This window comes from Carettochelys insculpta, chromosome 11 (genome assembly GCF_033958435.1).
Source record: "Carettochelys insculpta isolate YL-2023 chromosome 11, ASM3395843v1, whole genome shotgun sequence".
Classification (NCBI taxonomy): Eukaryota; Metazoa; Chordata; order Testudines; family Carettochelyidae; genus Carettochelys; species Carettochelys insculpta.
Window position 1 is genome coordinate 13,900,396 of NC_134147.1, and position 19,603 is coordinate 13,919,998.

At 41.2% G+C, this 19,603-nt stretch overlaps 1 protein-coding gene across 1 annotated transcript in view; it reads right to left on the reverse strand.

Annotated features, from left to right (window-relative positions):
* Positions 1-2,054: 2,054 nt before the first annotated feature.
* The window catches only part of NUP210 (nucleoporin 210), a 170,168-nt gene continuing 152,619 nt past the window's right edge, over positions 2,055-19,603 (reverse strand). Inside the window, exons 34-40 of the mRNA XM_075005043.1 lie at positions 17,988-18,111; positions 14,721-14,867; positions 11,198-11,448; positions 8,870-9,086; positions 8,132-8,227; positions 7,940-8,023; positions 2,055-3,755 (exon numbers count right to left, since the gene is read on the reverse strand). Coding sequence (XP_074861144.1) covers positions 3,655-3,755; positions 7,940-8,023; positions 8,132-8,227; positions 8,870-9,086; positions 11,198-11,448; positions 14,721-14,867; positions 17,988-18,111 — 1,020 coding nt within the window. The 3' untranslated portion in view covers positions 2,055-3,654. The remainder of the gene's footprint in view (positions 3,756-7,939; positions 8,024-8,131; positions 8,228-8,869; positions 9,087-11,197; positions 11,449-14,720; positions 14,868-17,987; positions 18,112-19,603) is intronic.

A 19,603-nucleotide genomic window follows, 5' to 3' on the forward strand; every position in this document is an offset into this window, starting at 1 on the left:
CAAGATAGATAAAATCCTGTAGGGCAAATGCACTTTCAGTGACAATACCATAATCCCAGTGTCTCGAAGACCGTGTCTACACTAGCCCCAAACTGTGAAATGGCCATGCAAATGGCCATTTCGAAGTTTACTAATGAAGCGCTGAAATACATATTCAGCGCCTCATTAGCATGCAGGAGGCCGCGGCACTTCGAAATTGACGCAGCTCGCCGCTGCGCAGCTCATCCAGACGGGGCTCCTTTTCGAAAGGACCCCGCCTACTTCGAAGTCCCCTTATTCTTATGAGCAGATGGGAATAAGGGGACTTCGAAGTAGGCGGGGTCCTTTCGAAAAGGAGCCCCATCTGGATGAGCCGCGTCAATTTCAAAGTGTCGTGGCTGCACGCACGCTAATGAGGTGCTGATTATGTGTTTCAGCGCTTCATTAGTAAACTTCGAAATGGCCATTTGCATGGCCATTTCGAAATTTGGGGCTAATGTAGACATAGCCCAAGTTATGAATAAATTACATCAGTTATAAACAAAAGAAAAAGAAACTACGCTGGCGAAATCGAGGGGCTTGGTTTGGTGACAACAGAACTGCACAGGTGTCACCGAGGAAATAACTTAGGGTAAAGGATCTCTCTTTGTGGTGTTCGTGATAGGTCAGAGGAAAACAGCCTTTCAAAAGAGACTGTTCAAATAGTAGGGTGAATTTTCAGGACTGACAGTAAGAAAAGAAATTGCTTTTACCCTAAGCAAATTTGATATGCCTGTTAATCATCAGAGCCAATAAACATGACATGTTTACAGTCACCTTGTAGTGTAGAATTGCATGTTAATTACAATAAAAGGCACAGCATGGGACATGAATAACAAAAGACAAACAATTCATAATGTATTTTTCGCTATTAAGCAGCCAAGACACAAAAATTGCCAGCAATATTATGTTAAGGAATCTTATAAAGCTTTATTAAATAAAATAAGTATAAATGCTCATATTTACATTCAAACTGTCAATTTTAAGGAACACCAGCATGTAAGGCACATCTGTAATTCTCAAGTACTAGTAAATAAATTATACAAAAACCCACAAAGGAACACTATTGAACAAGGTGGCATTTTCCAGTAATATCAAAGGAAAATTATACGCCAGAGAATCTGTCTATATGTACATTCATATCTTTTGAATATTTGCCTGTATAATTTTCTATATTTGATGTTTAACACAAGAACAGCTGAATGGTTTTATTGTTTCACACTGTAATGACATGGGCTATGTCTACACTACCCCCTTCCTTTTGGAAGGGGCATGGTAATGAGCAAGATGGGAAGATGCTAATGATGCACTGTTAGGAATATACAGTGCCTCATTAGCATAATGGTGGCCGCACATGATTCGAAAGTGCCACTTTCGAATCATGCACAGCCCATGTAGATAGAGGCCTCTCGAAAGCACCCTCTGGATTTTGAAAGGACCCTCCAGACTTGGAAAGCCCCTTCTTCCTATTCAGTTTAGGAAGAAGGGGCTTTCGAAGTTCAGGAGTCCTTTTTAGAAGTGCCGGTTTACACTGGTGGCATGTGATTCAAAAGTGGCACTTTTGAATTGCGTGCGGCTGACATAATGCTAATGAGGCACTGCATATTCCTCGCAGCGCCTCATTAGCATCTTCCCAACTTGCTCATTACAATGCCCCTTCCGAAATGAAGTGGCTAGTGTAGACGTAGCCATGATGTTCTGTTCTTTATAAGTAGATTACTTTGACTACCTTAACTGAGCCTTTTGTTCTTTTGTGACAATTATTCACAGTTACCACTCTCAGGCTACATCTACACTAGGACTGCCCTTTCAAAAGAGGCATGCAAATGAGGTGCAGATTTACCTATTTGGTGCCTCATTTGCATATTCTTTCAAAAGAGCTTCTTTCAACAGAAGAAAAGCAATGTAGACATAGCTCTTTCGAAAGAAAAACCCCATCTTCGAAAGAACTCTTCTTCCAATTTTTTTTTTTATGAAGAAGGGTTCTTTCGAAGATGGGGCTTACTTTCGAAAGAGCCACATCTACACTGCTTTTCTTCTTTCAAAAGAAGCTTTTTCGAAAGAATATGCAAGTAAGGTGCCAGATATGTAAATCTGTGCCTCATTTGCATTTTCAAGTTCCCTCATTTGCATGCCTCTTTCAAAAGCGTAACACTAGTGTAGACATACCCTGACAGTCTTACATATATGTAAACAAAGCTTGATTCTGACAGCGATAGCTCCAAATATTGCCTGCATGATAAAAGAAAGTGACCAAGACTTCAGTTTTAATCAGCTGATTTAAGATACCACAACTGAGGTAATATTTCCATCCTAGGAGCAATCTCAGCATGTCTGAGCACATGCAGTTAACCACCTCATGGTTTGGTAAAGTACCTTCTGATTTTAATGTCAATAATGCAGTTGGTGTCTATGGTTCTATCCAATCAAAACTTAAAAAAAAAAAAAAAAAAAAAGAGAACCAAAAATTCAACAATGTACTATCTATGCACTATGCCAAATACACTTATTTTATTATACAGTTATTATACAATAAGCACTCTTTTTACTATTAGATATTAATTATACTAGCAGCACGTCCTGCTTATATACACCATTAATATCTACTAGTAGAAGTCAATGTCTTCAGTGTGCCTTTATAGTTATCAGAGACAAACAGGTTAAAGAAACTGAAATTCACTTCACTTTTGTCATTTAAGTCACTGGGGCAGTGGAGGTGCATGGAGGCTCAGTGTCTGCTGAGGTACTTATATTTCTAAACCAACCTGTAAAAATAACTGTTCTTCATGTTTGTATTACCAAACAGAAAACCAAAAACAACAAGTGCCTTCAAACAAAATGATTTGCACCCTTTTTTTGTAACAATTCTAGAAATCTTCATTCATAAATCATTGTTACTCGAGAAAGGCACATGCTTTGTAGCATTCTCGGTCATTAGCACAGCAGAGTACAGCAACCATAAATATACTGCAATTGTACCTACGTGGAGCTGAGTTTAACATTTTGCATAAAAAAATAAAGAAAATGGACTAATCTATTCACAGTTATTCCAGCATTTCTTATTCTTAAACTGGCAAATTATGAAGATAAATCACATTGTAAGGCTAAAATATAAGAACACTTATCAGTGCAGTAAGTTCCTGAGTCTCATGATAATAATATGCAAGCCCAAAGAAAACTTTAGTCTTTTGAACCACAGACTCCTTCACATTTTTGGTTCACATTTTACCTGTTTTACTATTTCCCTTCTTTGCACACGAAGCAAACAAAAAACCTTAATACTTATCTACTTTCTTCTAACTGGGTAAAGTACACAGGAAAGCTAGCTTAGCACAAAGATAGCTAATTGTCCAGGCATTTTGGTCAATTGAGCATAAAATAAAAGAAGCAAGAATAGATTTTATAGGATTGAAAGCATCCCATTAAAATACTGCAGAGCACTATGCATTAAAGAGGTGTTGCACAGTATATTACACTGCATTTTTAAGATGATTTGTATTACACTGAGCATTTGAAAAATTTTAAGCCTAACTGAAAAATTTCCCAGTGTGAAATGATTTTGCTATTAGTAAAAACATTGACTTTTCTTTTAACACAAGTATACATCCTTGTGCAGATGAATCCTGTGGTCTTTCTTTAATGTGAAGCATAACCAGTACTCCATAGCCTGGAGGGAGGGCTATTTTTCCGATTTGAGGATGAAGGACTTAGCGAAGTTGCAGATGAAATAGAAAAACCTGAAGTCATGGAAAAGGAGAGGAAACAATCATATTAAAGAAGTGGGAGGAGGAAAAAAAAAACAGCTTCTCTTAGAATGAATTACACTGGGAAGAGACTCTTAAGGATTCACTGAAAAAAAGCTCTCTACCTTTATATTTTCAGGTACATTTTCATTAAATGAGAACATGAAAATCTCGTATTTCTTTTTACAAGCTGCATGAATTAATGCAGTGCTAAAGCTCCTGAGACCCACATATAAATTTCATTTCAGTAAGAATGACAATAACTAATAATCTGGGTTTTTTTACCTCAGTCTGAATACTCAAATGTCATTATTACAAAGCCAGGCTCCAGTTCAGCAAAATACTCAAGCATGTTCATAACTATAGGTAAGTAACAGAGAAAGCCGTGCTAGTCTATATACTATCAAACAAAAAAGCAGTCAAGTAGCACTTTAAAGACGCTACTTGACTGCTTTTTTTGTTTTTATAAGTAAGTAGTTCAGCTACAGTAAATTGGATTATTTGTGTACTTAAGTGTGTTGCTGGTTCGGGGTCCTATACCACAATATGTATTCAGTTACTCATTTGTAGGAATCTATGAAATTGATAGATCTCAAGGGTGGTTTTTATGAAAGTTAATCTGATTTTATAAGGCTATTGAGAACCTGATGTTTTGATGTTCCATGGCAGTTCAAGCAACAGAAAATTTGTCATGGGCAGCTACATGGCAACTCAAATTCAAACAAAAATTCACAGCAAGGAACAAAAACAATTTGAACAGTATTGTAAAAAGTAAAATAAAAGGATGAGTAGCTGGTGGGGTTTGTGATACTGGGGAAGAAGGGATTTGTGAATTATCTTCTCACATCACCTCAATGAATTGTAAGCAAATTTAGGACTTTACTGGAAGCAGGTCAATCTCTGGCTGTGTCTACACTACAAGATAAATTTAATTTTTAATAAATTTGACATTTAATCTCGTTATTATAAATTCAAATTAAGCATCCACAAAGCTTCTTGAAATTCAACCCACCTTTTTTCCGTGTTACCCTTCCATGTCCCCATTACCCTGTGCAAGTTTGACACATGAGAAGTTCATTGTGGGTACCTATCCCACAGTGCCATAGCCCAGCTTTGCTTGTGGGTGTTTCATGTTTGAATCTGAGAATTCAAAACACTGTGCCAGAATTCAGAGTACCAGTAACCATGCAAAAATGAACCAGAGATCCCGCCATTTCCTGCTGCAGCATTCCAGCACAAGCATGGATCCCCAAATGCTTCAACTCATAGCATGCATCGTTTCAGCAGCTACACTAGCTGTCGCGCAACTTTGCCTTCAATTACAAAGCTCAGTGACGGTTCAGTATCATAATGATGCTGCCAATTCTGATGACGATAGTTTGGAAGAGGGATGCGATGGGCAAAGGGATTTTTTCATTATGGGCGTCCTTTATATTTGCAGGGCTGGGCACTGCTGAATTCCAATTCAAATTCTAATTCAATCAAAAATTTGTGGGCTTCCTGTGACCTTCTTCCTGTGCACCTGGATGGAAAGCAGTGTACAAGGAAGCAGCCATACATGGTGGGTCACTGTGTAGCTTTGTGGGATACATACAGGACACTTCTGGAGGCTAATAAATTTGAATTAAGGACATGGCACTTCCACACTAGCCTTGATTTGAGATTTTAAATTTGAAATTGATGCTTTACCTGTCCCGGAATATCAACATTTTGTATCCATATTATGGCTCAATAAATTGAGCTAATAGTATTAACTGTGAAGAGAGTTATGTTTTAATATCGAGCTAACGCCTTTAAATTCGATTTTATCTCATAGTGTAGAAACAGTCTCTGTATTCCTATTTAACACAAGGGGAACTCCAGCTGCACAATTACATTGAAGGCCACACAGTGTCAGAGAAAGGATCAGAAGCCAAGCCTCCTGACAGCTACATCTATTTTTCTCCCAAGTAATTTCAAAATTTAATAAAATTGAACAAAATTTTGTGAACTCTTCCAAACTCTAAACCAGACGTGTGTGAAGAAAAAAATCTGGTATGAAAATTTTAGGCAGCTGTAGTTGTGTCAGTTACATTGTCTTATTCAAACAGAATAAATAGCACATTGACACCCAAAGCTTGGATTTTTGGATATATGGTAGTGGGAGCTCTGACCCTAACAGCATCAACTGAACAAGCTGGTCTATCTGGTCTGAATTCATTAATACTGGGTTTTAAATAATTACTTTCTCTGGCCAGAGGGAAAAAGGAACAAGGAAAGATGGGAGGTCCCAAAGGTACCGTTTGAAAATACGTGAGGGAAGTAAGAATTTCTTTGGAAGTCTGGTAATTTTATTTCTTTTATCTCACCTTTTCTTCACTGATCACTGGCTGCAGTTGAGTGATGCTTATGGCAATTTATTTTTAAGATTTTCTATTGTATGGGAAAGCAGGAGACAAGGAGAAGCAAATAAACAGCTTCTTTAGTTTTCCTTGCACCTGGCTTTCTTACTCACTTCCCTCATCCCTGATGTGATATGTTCTTCCTTTTTTATTTCAGCAATTTTTTTACAGCTAGTGAGCCTTCCGGCCCTTCTGCAACCCCTTCTGGAACCTTTACTTTAGAGTGAAGAAGCTGCCTTTCTGTACTATGTAGAACTATGCAGAGAATGGGACTTTTCCTCTGCAGTAAGCCAGTTATCTCACAAGAGTCATTTAACAAATGAAACACTGTAGAAGGTATTGCGGAGAAGATCACTAAGATAATGGAAAACTGAGATAATTAATTCTGATTCTTTGCAGGCCCTTGTGCAGGCTTTAATAAAGGGAAACGTAGAACCAAGGAGGAAGAAAGAAAATTTAAGTTCATTTTACTAAATATAACAATAACAGAATTTTGAGTATTTCCCAGTTATCCTGGGGCTCAGTTTCCAAAGAAAAATTAAATAATCTCTCAGTTCATCATTTTCCTTTTTTAAGGAAAGGAACATTCCACTACTTTCCACATTTATTTTCTCTCAACAGACTTGACATTTATGATGGTAAAGCTTTGGGAGTCTTGACTTTGCCTGAATCTTCTAGGATCCACAATGTGCTTTTCATGAACGGAGCCTGAAGCATTAAACATTTTTACCCGCGGTACTCTTTCGGCTAGCTTTCATTCCGCTAAAGCTCCTTTAAAAATAAACAAATATGAAGGTCAAAGAACTCTGATTTTTCCTTATGTTTCTGATCGAACCTAAGTGTGTACTCAAAATAACACTGGGATTTCTGCTGTTACATAAAAGGCAAAACAACATCCACAGAAGGTGCATAGTGAGTCACCAAGGTTGTGTCATTGGATTCCATAGAAGCAGGCTCTAAACCAGTGGTGGGCAACCTGCATTTTGCAGGGTGCATGCAGCTCATTGGGGCTCCACCTGTGGCCTGTCTGGCTCTCCTCCAGTTCTCACACGCCTCTGGCACGCTGTACCAGAGGTCTGCGCTCGCTTGTTCCTTTCCCTCCCACCCACCCAGCACTTCTGGAGCTGTGAATTGTCTGATTCACACCCCATCTCTGCTCCTTCCTCCACCTTTCCAGAACTGGAATCTTGCAAATCAGCTGTTTGTGGCTGATCCATCTCAGGAGAAGGGCAGGGATGGAATGTGAATCAGGCAGTTTGTCCACTCCAAAAGTGCTAGGAGGGAAGGGGAGGAGCAGAGGAACATGCGGGGGTGGGGGGAGGAGCTCCAGTGCCCCAGGGCACGAGAAGTGCATGGGGGCAGGGACCATGGGTGAAACCCTAGTGGCCTGCTGATTGCTGTGGCCCACTGAGTCGAAGGAGGGCCAGTTGTGTGGCCCGCTCATGATTTGTGGTTGCCCATTGCTGCTCTAGATCTCAGTTGTCCCACTACAGCAGTGAATTTTTTTTTCTCCCAAGTTTTTCTTCCAAGTGACCATTTCATGATCCTGATTCTAGTCTCCAGGTCCAAAAGGTAAATTACAACTATTTCCACTGAGGTGTAAGTAGTTATATCAGTGTAAAACAGGTGTGTGTAGAATCAGAACCAGGACCACAACAGTTGCATGGTGAAGAGATGCCAGCCTTATAACCCATTTCAGGAGACAGGCTTCTCTTAGCGAAACTGCCTGCATTAATTCTGATGCACTATCTACAGTAACCAATTAATTTCATTTATAACTGGGTGACAGCTGCTTACTGTTATAGCTGTGCTGAGGCGTTGTCCTTTGGGTAAAGGCTGGGTAAGTGTTCTGTTCTTTTGGGGAGAAAACTGCATGGTAGGCTGAAAGACATTATCAAAACCATTTCAATGTGGAAATTATTCCTTTAAATCACAGTTAAAATGTTTAAAAGTTAGAAAAAATATTATTGGAGTTTTCTCCTTCCTTACCTATGATCACAACAGCTGTCCCTGCCAACAGTGCAAAGAGCGTGAAGAACATTACTTGATAGGAATCAAGGAAGTGTTGGAATAAGCTGGCTCCATCTGTAGAACCAATTGAAAAGGAGAGATACCGTATGATGTTATAAATAGCACTGGCTCTCTAACCCCCTTTAATGACAACTGGGCTCTTGTCCTAGTTTTTTCTTTTTCACTTTGAATATTTATTTGTGAATGATATATTTTATTAGTATAAATAGCACAAAAGACTTAGATTACAATGGCAATTTCCAACATAATGTTCAAAATGTGCTTGTCAGTGATAGCTCAGAATAGATTGAAATGTCACACACAGTGTTCCCATATCCCCAACCCACTAATCAGTTTTGTAAATGCCAAGCCATGTTTGAGAATATGTAAAAATAAAGCAAGGAGAGCAGTTGGATACTATAGCATTGAGCAACTTGTGCCAGCTGGGGTGGGCGAGCAGCCATTAGACAGAGCACATTCCAAAGACAGTAATTGGACCGACCCAGAAAGGGAAACCAGTCCAGCTTCAGCCACAAGAAGCACTGGCATGCAAAGCTTGCTGTCAGGATGTTAGGGTTTATTTTACACATCAGCAACAACTTTTTAGCTGACTGTTTCGCTGGCTCAAATCTACACTGCACTGAAGTCCATACCACCAAAGAACACTAATGGATATTGGAATTTATTCTGATACATGAAATATACAGATAAACTTACGTCTCATTGGCTCACTTCTGTCAGCTCTGTAAATCACTGTCACCGGAACAGTGATAGACTGGTCAGTCACTGGGCTAGATATGGTAAGGATGGTTGATAAGGACTCCTGGCTCAGAACTCTTGGATCAGACACACTAACTGTGTAGGTTACATAACTAGGCAATCCATACGATTTCTCCTTCTCAAGAGCCTTCACCATTGGGGATGCACTTTTCACCTGCAAGACAAACATACTGCACAGTGCTCGCTTGGACATGCCTTCTTTTACTGGTTGTATGTGGAGGAGCTGCAGAAGAACTGCCACTCTCTCGGAATGAAAGTAAATTATTTGCTTTAAAAAGGAGCCTACATTGTAACCATAGAGCAGTACCCTCAGATTCACTCCCTCGCCCTACTCAAACAAACTGTCTTTTGACTATTTATCCAGTGCATGTTTTGATAAATGGCCTCGTGCAAAGCTGAAGAAAAGCATGCAGGTGATCTTCCCACACAGTAGCATATGAAAGCAATATTGTCCTGCCAGCGCATGAACCAAATATGAGTGACCATCCAATAAACAGTTAAACTGTACCATTGAGAAACAGAGAAAACGGAAATATATTTTCACTCCCAGCTCCTTACCTTTTACACAAGCTCTGGAGTTAACTGAGAGGAAAAATAATTAAATACTAGATATCCTAAAATATATCAAATATAGTTCACTTTGCTGGACAAAACACACACAATTTTCTGTGTACAATTACAAAAACTAGGCCGTGTCTACACTAGCCTCAAACTTCGAAATGGCCACGTAAATGGCCATTTCGAAGTTTACTAATGAAGTGCTGAAATGCATATTCAGCGCCTCATTAGCATGTGGGCAGCCGTGGCACTTCGAAATTGACGCGCCTCGCGGCTCGTCCCAACGGGGCTTCTTTTTGAAAGGACCCCGGCTACTTTGAAGTCCCCTTATTCCCATCTGCTCACAGGAATAAGGGGACTTCGAAGTAGGCGGGGTCCTTTCAAAAAGGAGTCCCGTCGGGACAAGCCGCGTGGCGGCAAGCCGCGTCAATTTCAAAGCGCTGCGGCCACCCGCATGCTAATGAGGCGCTGAATATGTATTTCAGCGCTTCATTAGTAAACTTTGAAATGGCCATTTACTTGGCCATTTCGAAGTTTGGGGCTAGCGTAGACATAGCCCTAATGTATTATCCTTCCTCTCTGTAGAGATTATAAACATCCACAGTTCATGCCATAGCAGGTAGTATCAGAAGAGATGTTTGAATTTTAAAGGTTACGCATGTATTAATACATAAAACCACAGAATCACAGCAGTTAGAAATGGAAAGAATTGATTCAGTCCACAGAAAGTGCAGCGCATGGTCCCTGGACAGATGTTAAACTAGAAAGCATGACGACACTTTATTTTTATTCAAAAGCAAGTCTGTTTGGGGCTCTCACACTAGCTACTAAGAATGGATCTAAAAATCTGAAAATCCACAAACATGTAACAATGGGTTACAGGTTACAGCTGGTTGTGACTTGGTGTAGGGGTAACAATTGTCCCATAATACATAGGGGGTTAAATTCCAGCTACAATTTCACATCCCCTTGAACAGTGGCTAGGGGAATTTTACTGAGAAAAGCTGCTGGAAAGAGAGAAAGGGTCTGGGAATGCTCCAGGCTAGCACAGCTCAGGGGGAGCAGAGAGGGAGGGTGTTTGAACCCCAGGACGGGAAATTTTGTTTGACTTGGGGCTATTTGTTTCGATTTATCCAGAGGAAGGTTTTAACCATGATGAACAATCCTGCCAATTATTACTGACTGATTTCTTCTAAGTCACCCCATCAGTTTATACCTCACCCTGCCTGCTGGGACTACCGTCGTACACATGCCTTTACCTTGTGCTGTTGTTGCTTTTCTAAAGTGTCACTTACATTCTGGGCTGGTCACTTACCTGCACGATCACAACCACACATGGGAAAGCAAGAGCCATTTCTGACATCTTGCACAGGCTACCTGGGTTCTGGCCACACAGATGGACAAACATTCCCTAGACCAGGCAGGCACAGCTTTGGCACCAGTCCCCGTGTCCAGTTGGCCAGCACGTCTGAGCCAATTGGGGCATATGTTTGTGTGGTGTAATTTGCTATAGGTATAAGCCTGCCAAACATGCTTCCTTCTCCGGAGCAAGAGGAAAGCAGAGGGCATTATGCCTGAGAGAGATGTCAGAAATTCACTGCCTCCAGGGCATGTTGAAGTTTACACTACTGTCCCTTGCTCAGAGCTGCACACAACAGATCAATATAGCCTTAAACATATAATGATGATTTCCTGTGACAGACTCACCTCTAGTTTGTCAAGAATTTCAGTGGCTCCAAATATTTTCATGTCGGAGCTTGTGTAATGGTTACTTAAGAGAATTTCAGTCTGATCAGCATAAAACCCGGGACTGAACGGCACTTCGGCACTGATCTGCTCTCCAGAGAAATGGCTTCCCTGGACAGAAGCTGTAATGAGGAGGGCAGTTTTGCTCATGCTTAGGTGCTTTAGCTGCTTGTCCGTAAGTCTGTGCATTGTGATGGAACAGGTATAATGTCCTACAAAGACAAAAACAGTTCATCCCTTGTTGCATTACTTGTGTTTCTTTATGCCTCCCACCCCCACCCCAACACATATGCACCCAAGAACACTTCTTGTGGAAGAGGGAAGACTTCAGAGGGGAACTGAAGAAGCAGAGGGCAGCATCCTGACAAATTGCAATGCCCGAGGTGTTCCAAGAGTTGAAAAAGGAATGCAGGTACAGTGGGCAAATGGGTTAGGGCCCACCACCAATTCCCAGTGGAAATGAACTAGAAGACTCCCTTCACTCCCCAGTATGATGAAGAACAATTGGCCCATTTTCAATCCATGTGAAACTGTTCATAGGCTCAGTTGGTCTGAACTAAATGTTGAGCACATGATTTCTGGGAGCATTGAATCAACTGCTTTATTCCAATCCAAACACAAACATATACACTCTTCTCATCATCCAGTGCCATAATTCTAGCCTGAAGCCATCAGCATCAACTTTGTCTGGCATGATTTGTCCTTTAGAAACTCATCCTGCATACTACCTTAGTAAAGGCTAGTCCATTACATTTAAATAGTAAGTGATTGTCACCAAACCCTTAACAGTCATCCCTTTCTCTTACTGAGGATTAAGAAAATAAGAAATAAAAAGTGAATCGAGTGGAGTTGATCAGTACAAGCTGATTTTCTCAAATCTATCCATTCCTTGGCCATTTTCTTCATCTCTCATTTTGTACATCAGAAGACGAGTGATTGTCTCTAGAAGAATTTGAGGGGGAGGGAGTAAGCACACAATCACACCTTGGAAGGTTTGGCTGACCATGTGTCTGAGCACTGATCTGAAGCAAGGGTAGACAGATATCCCCTTTTTGGTCTGTATAAGGAAACTGGACATGTCTTAGCCCCTTTCTGCATACCTTCTGCAGCACCGTCCAAAAAAGGCAACCTTTGTTAAGCAGAGTGGCAGGTCTAAGTCACTATTCTAAGAAAGCTCTCTTCACATAATCTGTGCTTTTTAAAAACTATACCATGATTCATCTACCCTTTCCCCGGCTTCCCCAGTATTCCAACTCCCATGATTTTATCACAAGTCTCATAAGCTGTGTCTACACGTGCACGCTACTTCGAAGTAGCGGCACTAACTTCGAAATAGCGCCCGTCGTGGCTACACGCGTCGGGCGCTATTTCGAAGTTAACTTCGACATTAGGCGGCGAGACGTCAAAGTCGCTAACCTCATGAGGGGATCGGAATAGCGCCCTACTTCGACGTTCAACGTCAAAGTAGGGACCGTGTAGACGATCTGCGTCCCGCAACGTCGAAATTGCCGGGTCCTCCATGGCGGCCATCAGCTGGGGGGTTGAGAGATGCTCTCTCTCCAGCCCCTGCGGGGCTCTATGGTCACCGTGGGCAGCAGCCCTTAGCCCAGGGCTTCTGGCTGCTGCTGCGGCAGCTGGGGATCCATGCTGCAGGCACAGGGTCTGCAACCAGTTGTTGGCTCTGTGGATCTTGTGTTGTTTAGTGCAACTGTGTCTGGGAGGGGCCCTTTAAGGGAGCGGCTTGCTGTTGAGTCCGCCCTGTGACCCTGTCTGCAGCTGTGCCTGGCACCCTTATTTCGATGTGTGCTACTTTGGCGTGTAGACGTACCCTCGCAGCGCCTATTTCGATGTGGTGCCGCGCAACGTCGAAGTTGAACATCGACGTTGCCAGCCCTGGAGGACGTGTAGACGTTATTCATCGAAATAGCCTATTTCGATGTTGCTACATCGAAATAAGCTATTTCGATGTTGGCTTCACGTGTAGATGTAGCCACTATGTCCTAGTGCGTCTCATTGCCCTAGTTCCTGTGTCAGAGGAGAATCTTACCTAATACATTTAAACAAAAAAGGATTTCTAGTCCTATTGGTTGCAGAGCAAAACCTGAAAACATGAAGTCCTAAAATGTTCACAAACCAAACAAAAAAAACAAGAAGTCCTGTGGCAACTTATAGACTAACAGATATTTTGGAACATAAGCTTTTCATGGGCAAAGACCAGCTTCATCATGCTCCGAAATATGTTAGTCTATAAGGTGCCACAGGACTTCTTGTTGTTTTTGAAGATACAGACTAACCCGGCTACCTCTCTGATACCTGAAACCAAATAAAGAAGAATTTAAAATGAATTAGATAAAAATTTTAAATTTTTAAGCTATTCTTGTGATTTCTGAATCCTTGGGTTGGGGATACTGCAATACCTGCACAAGACAAGGACAATGAATGGCTTTAGCCCAAAAAATATTTGAGCTCAATAAAGGGGTATGTGGGTGAAATTCAGTGGCCTGTGCTGTACGGGTCAGACCAGCTGATTTAATGGTCCCATCTGAGCATAAACTGAGTCTGAGGCGGACTCTAGACAGAAGACAAAGGCATTTGTGCTTGGCAGGGAAAACAGCTAGACAAAATCATGTGAATTATAATTGTTCTACCTGTTTCTTCCTTTCTCAAAGGCTCTCAATGTCAGGGTGTTTTTTGACACCTGAGTGCTCAGGCATGCTCAGGTAACAGTGGCTGTTTGCACTTTTTGGATTTTTTTCATCTGTATTTAGCTAAGAAACTAAAGCCTTTTCTCACAGAAGTTGGCCCACCTCCATACTGAACTACTGCAAGGCAAACAAGTCAGGGCTACTTTTATACAATTCACTGAGGCAAAACATGGCCACCCAACGTGAGTGGAGTCAGCATAAGCATGGGATGTCTCTGTTTCAAAGATAGCATTCACTTCTCATCCACTTCAAGGTGCACTGGAAAGAATCAAGTGTGTGCAGCTACTCACATGTGTTTGCAGTATCAGGACCTTAATTAGCATCCTCAGCCTTTTTGGAAGTGACCTAGGTAGTGGTTTCTTAGCATTAATGTCTGGGCTAATGAGGCACCCCAAATTTCCACCAGGTGCATCATTCTTTTAATGAAATCCCTGGGGTGGTATATCACATAAAATTTCTCATAGCAGTACTATATACATAGGAGAATCCAGGTGGAAATTAACAAAACCCCACTTGTTGAGGACCTGTTTGAAAATATTAAGATTTTTTCTGCTGCATGGATCAAACTGTAACAGATGATACAAATGTCAGTTTGTTAATTACGTGTAGTTGTCTGACATTAAAAATTAAGTTATGCTTGGGACTCCCTCCTTAACTCCTTATGCATTCAAGACTCCCACTGGCTCCAACAGGAGTCCTGGATGCACAAAGAATGTTAGAACAAACTGCAGTAGCACCATAGCTCTGCATCTGCAATTTCAGCTTCCTCCTGCTCTTACCTGAAAGTGCATCAAATCCAGGTTCTGCAGTGAAAATATCATATGCTTGGAAATCAAATGCATCATTATTAAAATGAACGTGGCAGCGGATATTAGACTCTGGCTGTAGTTCTGCAATGGCTTCAATCTGAATAGGTGAACAGTCCCCTAATGGTAAAAAAAGGGGAAAAAAACAGGCGAGTAAGGTAAAAAGTGAACTTTGCTAACACAAAAGGATGGCTCAACATCATCTTTGAGACAGAATTTCACATTGTTCTGCCACCTTCATTACAATCTTAGACATACAGTAAACACGAGTTATGCAGGGGTTGTGTTCCTGCAATCTGGTGTAACTCAAATTTTTGTACAAGTCATAGGGAGTGGGTAGACAGGAACTAGGCTGCAGCCTGGTTCCTGGATAACCTGGGCTTGCAGGAGCTGGGAAACTGACCAGCCACCCAGGGCTGGTCAGTTTCCTGGCTCCCAGAGTGGCACCTTGTTCCCATCTCCCAGCTGCTTGTGGGCTTCAGGATACTGACCTGCCACGTGCTGGTCAGTTTCCTGCGTCCCTCAAGCAGCAGGGAGCTGGGACCAAGTGACAGCTCATGGCTGGGCAGTTTCCTGGTTCCCGCCAGTGCAGGACAGCCGGGAACCAGGCTGCTGCTTGGTTCCCAGTTCTCCGCTGCTTGGGGGCCCAGGAAACTTACCAGCTCATGGTCTTCTCCTTACCTTACCCCAGTGGTGCTGTCAGGCTGACAGCAGTGCTACTGGGGAAAGTCAACGAGAAGGGGCTCTTAGCTTGCTTGGCTGCCCATAGCTGCAGGCAGCTAGGCAGGCTGACAGCCATAGAGGAGCTTTAAGTTGTGTTTAACTCCTGTTAAAGCAAGTTATATGCAACTTGAAGATGCGTATTTTGAGAGTTTACTGTACTACAGAAATATCTCCCAATAAGTTAACGCAGTTGTCTTGTCTCATGTAGCCTGATGCAGTGTGAGTAACTAGAAATTTTATAATGGTAATTTAGATAAGTAAAAAAAACTTTTTATCAGTGATACAAATTGAACAATAGATTTCAGCTTTTTTACTTTTTGCTATAGCTTGTAGGTCATACGTTAGGCAGACTCTGGAAGACCTTACTAAAATGTATTTTTAGTAGTTGCCAGGAAGGAAATGTATGTAATTTATTATTGGATCTCAACAGGTGAATATTTCCACACAAAAATATATTAATAACAAGTACTAAATGTTCAGACTGTTCAATATTAACAAAAAGGCACTGTGATTAATTCAAGTATGGCTCATTAATCAGAAGAGAAAATACAATGTTTTAACATCGCCTGTAAAGTGGTTCCAAAAGCCAGTAATATTTTTGGTGCAATCCTTGTCAGTCACAGTAAGCAAGCTTAATGCTAAATTTATTACTTTCGAAAATCAATTACATTATAGCAGCAAACCAGTCAAGCTACTGGCTAGCACCTTTTCATCAGTAAGAAAATAAGACGTTTATTGATCTCTTTGGTTTCAAAAATCATGAAGTGTCCATAAGTCACAAAAATAATGAATGAGAGTAGTTCAAAAAGAGCTCTATACAAAAGCGTTAACAGACTAGTCCATGATAACTCCATGCCCATGGAATGAAAAACAAAAGCCCAGTCTTAAAAAGAAAAAGAAAATTGAAGTTTAGAAATTCTGAAAACAAATATTTGCTTTGCTTACAGATTAATCTGCAAAATGATGGTTTGGGTCAGACTTAACCTTAATCAAGAGAAAGCAAACTTTACAAGCATCTCTTTTCTCTCTCTTTCCATACAGGACAAATTTCAAAATCAGAACATACCAGTTAAAGCTGAACATTGGATTTTTGGCAATTGTACATAATGGCCCTCAATTAAAAATCTTTCCAGAGCATCCTAAAACATCCTGACCAGAAGCTGCACTCTTCAGTAGTTAAGCAGAACAGATTGGAGTTATTTTAAAATCTGTTTTGTTTTCATAAGGGCAAAATTGCATATTGGATGGCTCAGGGAACTGCTAATGAGATACCGAGTATTTCTTCACTAGGTTCCCCATTTGAATCCAGCCTGTCAGCACAGAATGAAAGGCTTCTGACATGACCTCTGTGGATGAAGTGAGAGCATCACTCCTTGTGCTCACAGACAAGTGTCTAGATCAAAACAAACACTGCTTTTGCTGGCAATCTCAGCAGAGATCAGAAGATCTGCCTCGGCCTGGAGAGTAATGTCTCCTCTCACTATGGAAGTGGTTCCTCCGCCACAAGGTTCAGATATCATATAGAAGGCTTGAATAGACTGTGTTTGTGCTCTACCTATCCTGCAGGATGAGGGATTTTTCCAGTGTAATATGTAACATGTCAGGACCTTCTTCTGAGATCCTAGTGGTTGTGACAGTACTGTGACTGACCGTACGAAGAGTACATCTGCACTGAGAAAAAAAACCCCACAGCAGTAAGGCTGCAGGTGGCACAGTGCTTGTGCTACAGAGCTAAACGCATCCATGCAGATATTCCTGCACAGAGTCTGAAACCCAGCAATAGAGGTTCAGAGCCTATGCAGAAGGAACCTCTAGGTCTATACACGCAGGCTCTGAGACCCAGTGCAACAGGGTTTGAGGTTCAACCTGTAAAGTCATACCCAAAGGCCTCACAATGATTATGAAAAAACTCCCTGCACAGGACAGCAGTACTTCCATATTAATAGCTAGGCAGCTCCTTGGCCACAAAAGAGTCACACTGGGACAACCGGACAGTGCAGGGCAACATTGGAATCACAGCAGTATATCACTATAGGATGATGCTTCACTGTTATTCAGCATCTCTACACTGTGCAATCTCTGCATTGAATTCACCCTGTAGCATTATGAACATCTCCTGCACTTAACACCACTGCTCAGAGTGACAGGGACTTTCAGCACTTCATCTTTCATGACTACTGGAAGGGAAAGAGTGGGCTTTTTCTCCCCTCTCTCCTGATTCTAGTCCAGCTGCCCAGAGACTCTCATTGGCTGTGCATTCCCCCATTGCTGTGTGAGCTGACTCAGGAGTATGTCCATGGACATCTCACATTGAGATTTTGGAAAGTAAGGATAAAAACAGTAAGTCCCTACACACTAGCAATATAACCCTGATGACTGGCACACAGCTTTCAAGGCAGTAGTGAAACACGAGTGCAGGATTATTTCTTATTTCACTCCTAAACATTAGAAGACAGTGTATGGTGCACGTGCAGTTAAGTAATGAAGGGGCAAGCAGAAGATGATTCAGTGCCGTACCTTTCAAATTTCTGTTTCTGTCACCAATTGCAACTATAACTTTTGAAGCTGCTGCTTCTTGTAAGTTTGTTTTCACTCCACTAACATGCATGGCCATCGTCCTTTGAGGAATACTGATTGAAACCTAAAAAAAGACATCAAAGAACCCTGGTATAGAAGACCGTTAAATGAACAGGAGGAGTCAAGGCAGAAATAGATTTTAACAAGTCAAAACACTGATTCCCCTCTTATACACACCAAAAAAAGATGCTTTTTTTTTTTTTTTTTTTTTTAAGAAATGCTGCATTTCTCTAATTTTAGAAGTTGTTCTTCTCAGTAATTTAAATTAGAAAAACATTTTACTATTTCCATTAAATCCTCATAAATCAGTCTGCTTAACAGGCACAAAAAAGTGCTGTATTTAATTAAAAACAATGTCTGGTGCTCTTATGTTTGCTGATACAGTGAATTCAGCATAGACAGAACTATTTCAATGAAGATCAAATACATGCAAATCCCTTTAAATTCAGTAATACTGGCAGGCCAATGCACCGTATATACGGTACCTCATTAAAAAAATCTAGTTGGTATCTCATTCAAACAGCAAACCTTCATTCAGAAAAGCACAGCCTTAATCAAAAGTTGTTTCGCATCCGGAACCAACTTGGCAAAGCAAACAAGTGAAATGTGCCATAAAAGAACAGTACAAACTCAAACTGCAAACTGTTAAGTAAAATTGCCTTCTTTACCACAAACTATAACCATGATGCGGTTGGAAGTATGCCCAACACTTTCCCCATCGATTCATCTCCTGCTCAATATTAACTTAGGATTTTCATATTTGAACTTTCAAAAAAGAGGACACCCCTGAGAGGAAGTATATCTGTATCAGTATCTAGCAATTCACCTTATATTAATGTACTATATATACTATAAGGCTACATCTAGACTATGAAATAAATTGGATTGTACTAAAATCAATTTTGTAACTCTGGGTTTTATATATTTGAACCTGAGTGTCCTCACCTCCCTACAAAGCCCAGACGAAGTCGAGTTAGTGCAGCCACACTAAATCGCTAAACATTGACTGCTGCAGCAGTGCATTGTGGGAAGCTATCCCACAGTTCCATCAGCCTGGTAGCATTCTGGGTTTTTTCACTGGTGCAGTATGGGGAAAAAAATGCCCTGCAAATGGTTATGGGTATGTGATGGCATCTTCCCACATTGCATTGCCCTTATTTCCCTCTTGTGGAAAGCAAATGTCAATTTTTTCAGAAGGAGACTTCCCCACCCAGTGACAGCCAGCTCCTGAAATCTTAAATTCGTGGGCTTCCTGTCACCTTACTTCCTGTGCAACTGGAGAGCATTGGAGCTGCAACCGGACAGAACAGACAACTGTGGGGCATTGTGGGATACATGTGGGACGCCTCTGGAGGCCAATAAAACAGGTTTAAGCGGAAGCTGTTTCCACACTACCATTAACGTGAATGCTTACATTCAAACTTCTGTTACTCCCACTCAGGTTGCTGGAGTAAGAATATTGGCCATAGTGCCCCCTAAATTCAAAATAAGGGTATTTGATGTGTGAACAGTCACAATTTAAAAGTGAGCTAAGTGCCTTAGATTCGAATTTATGC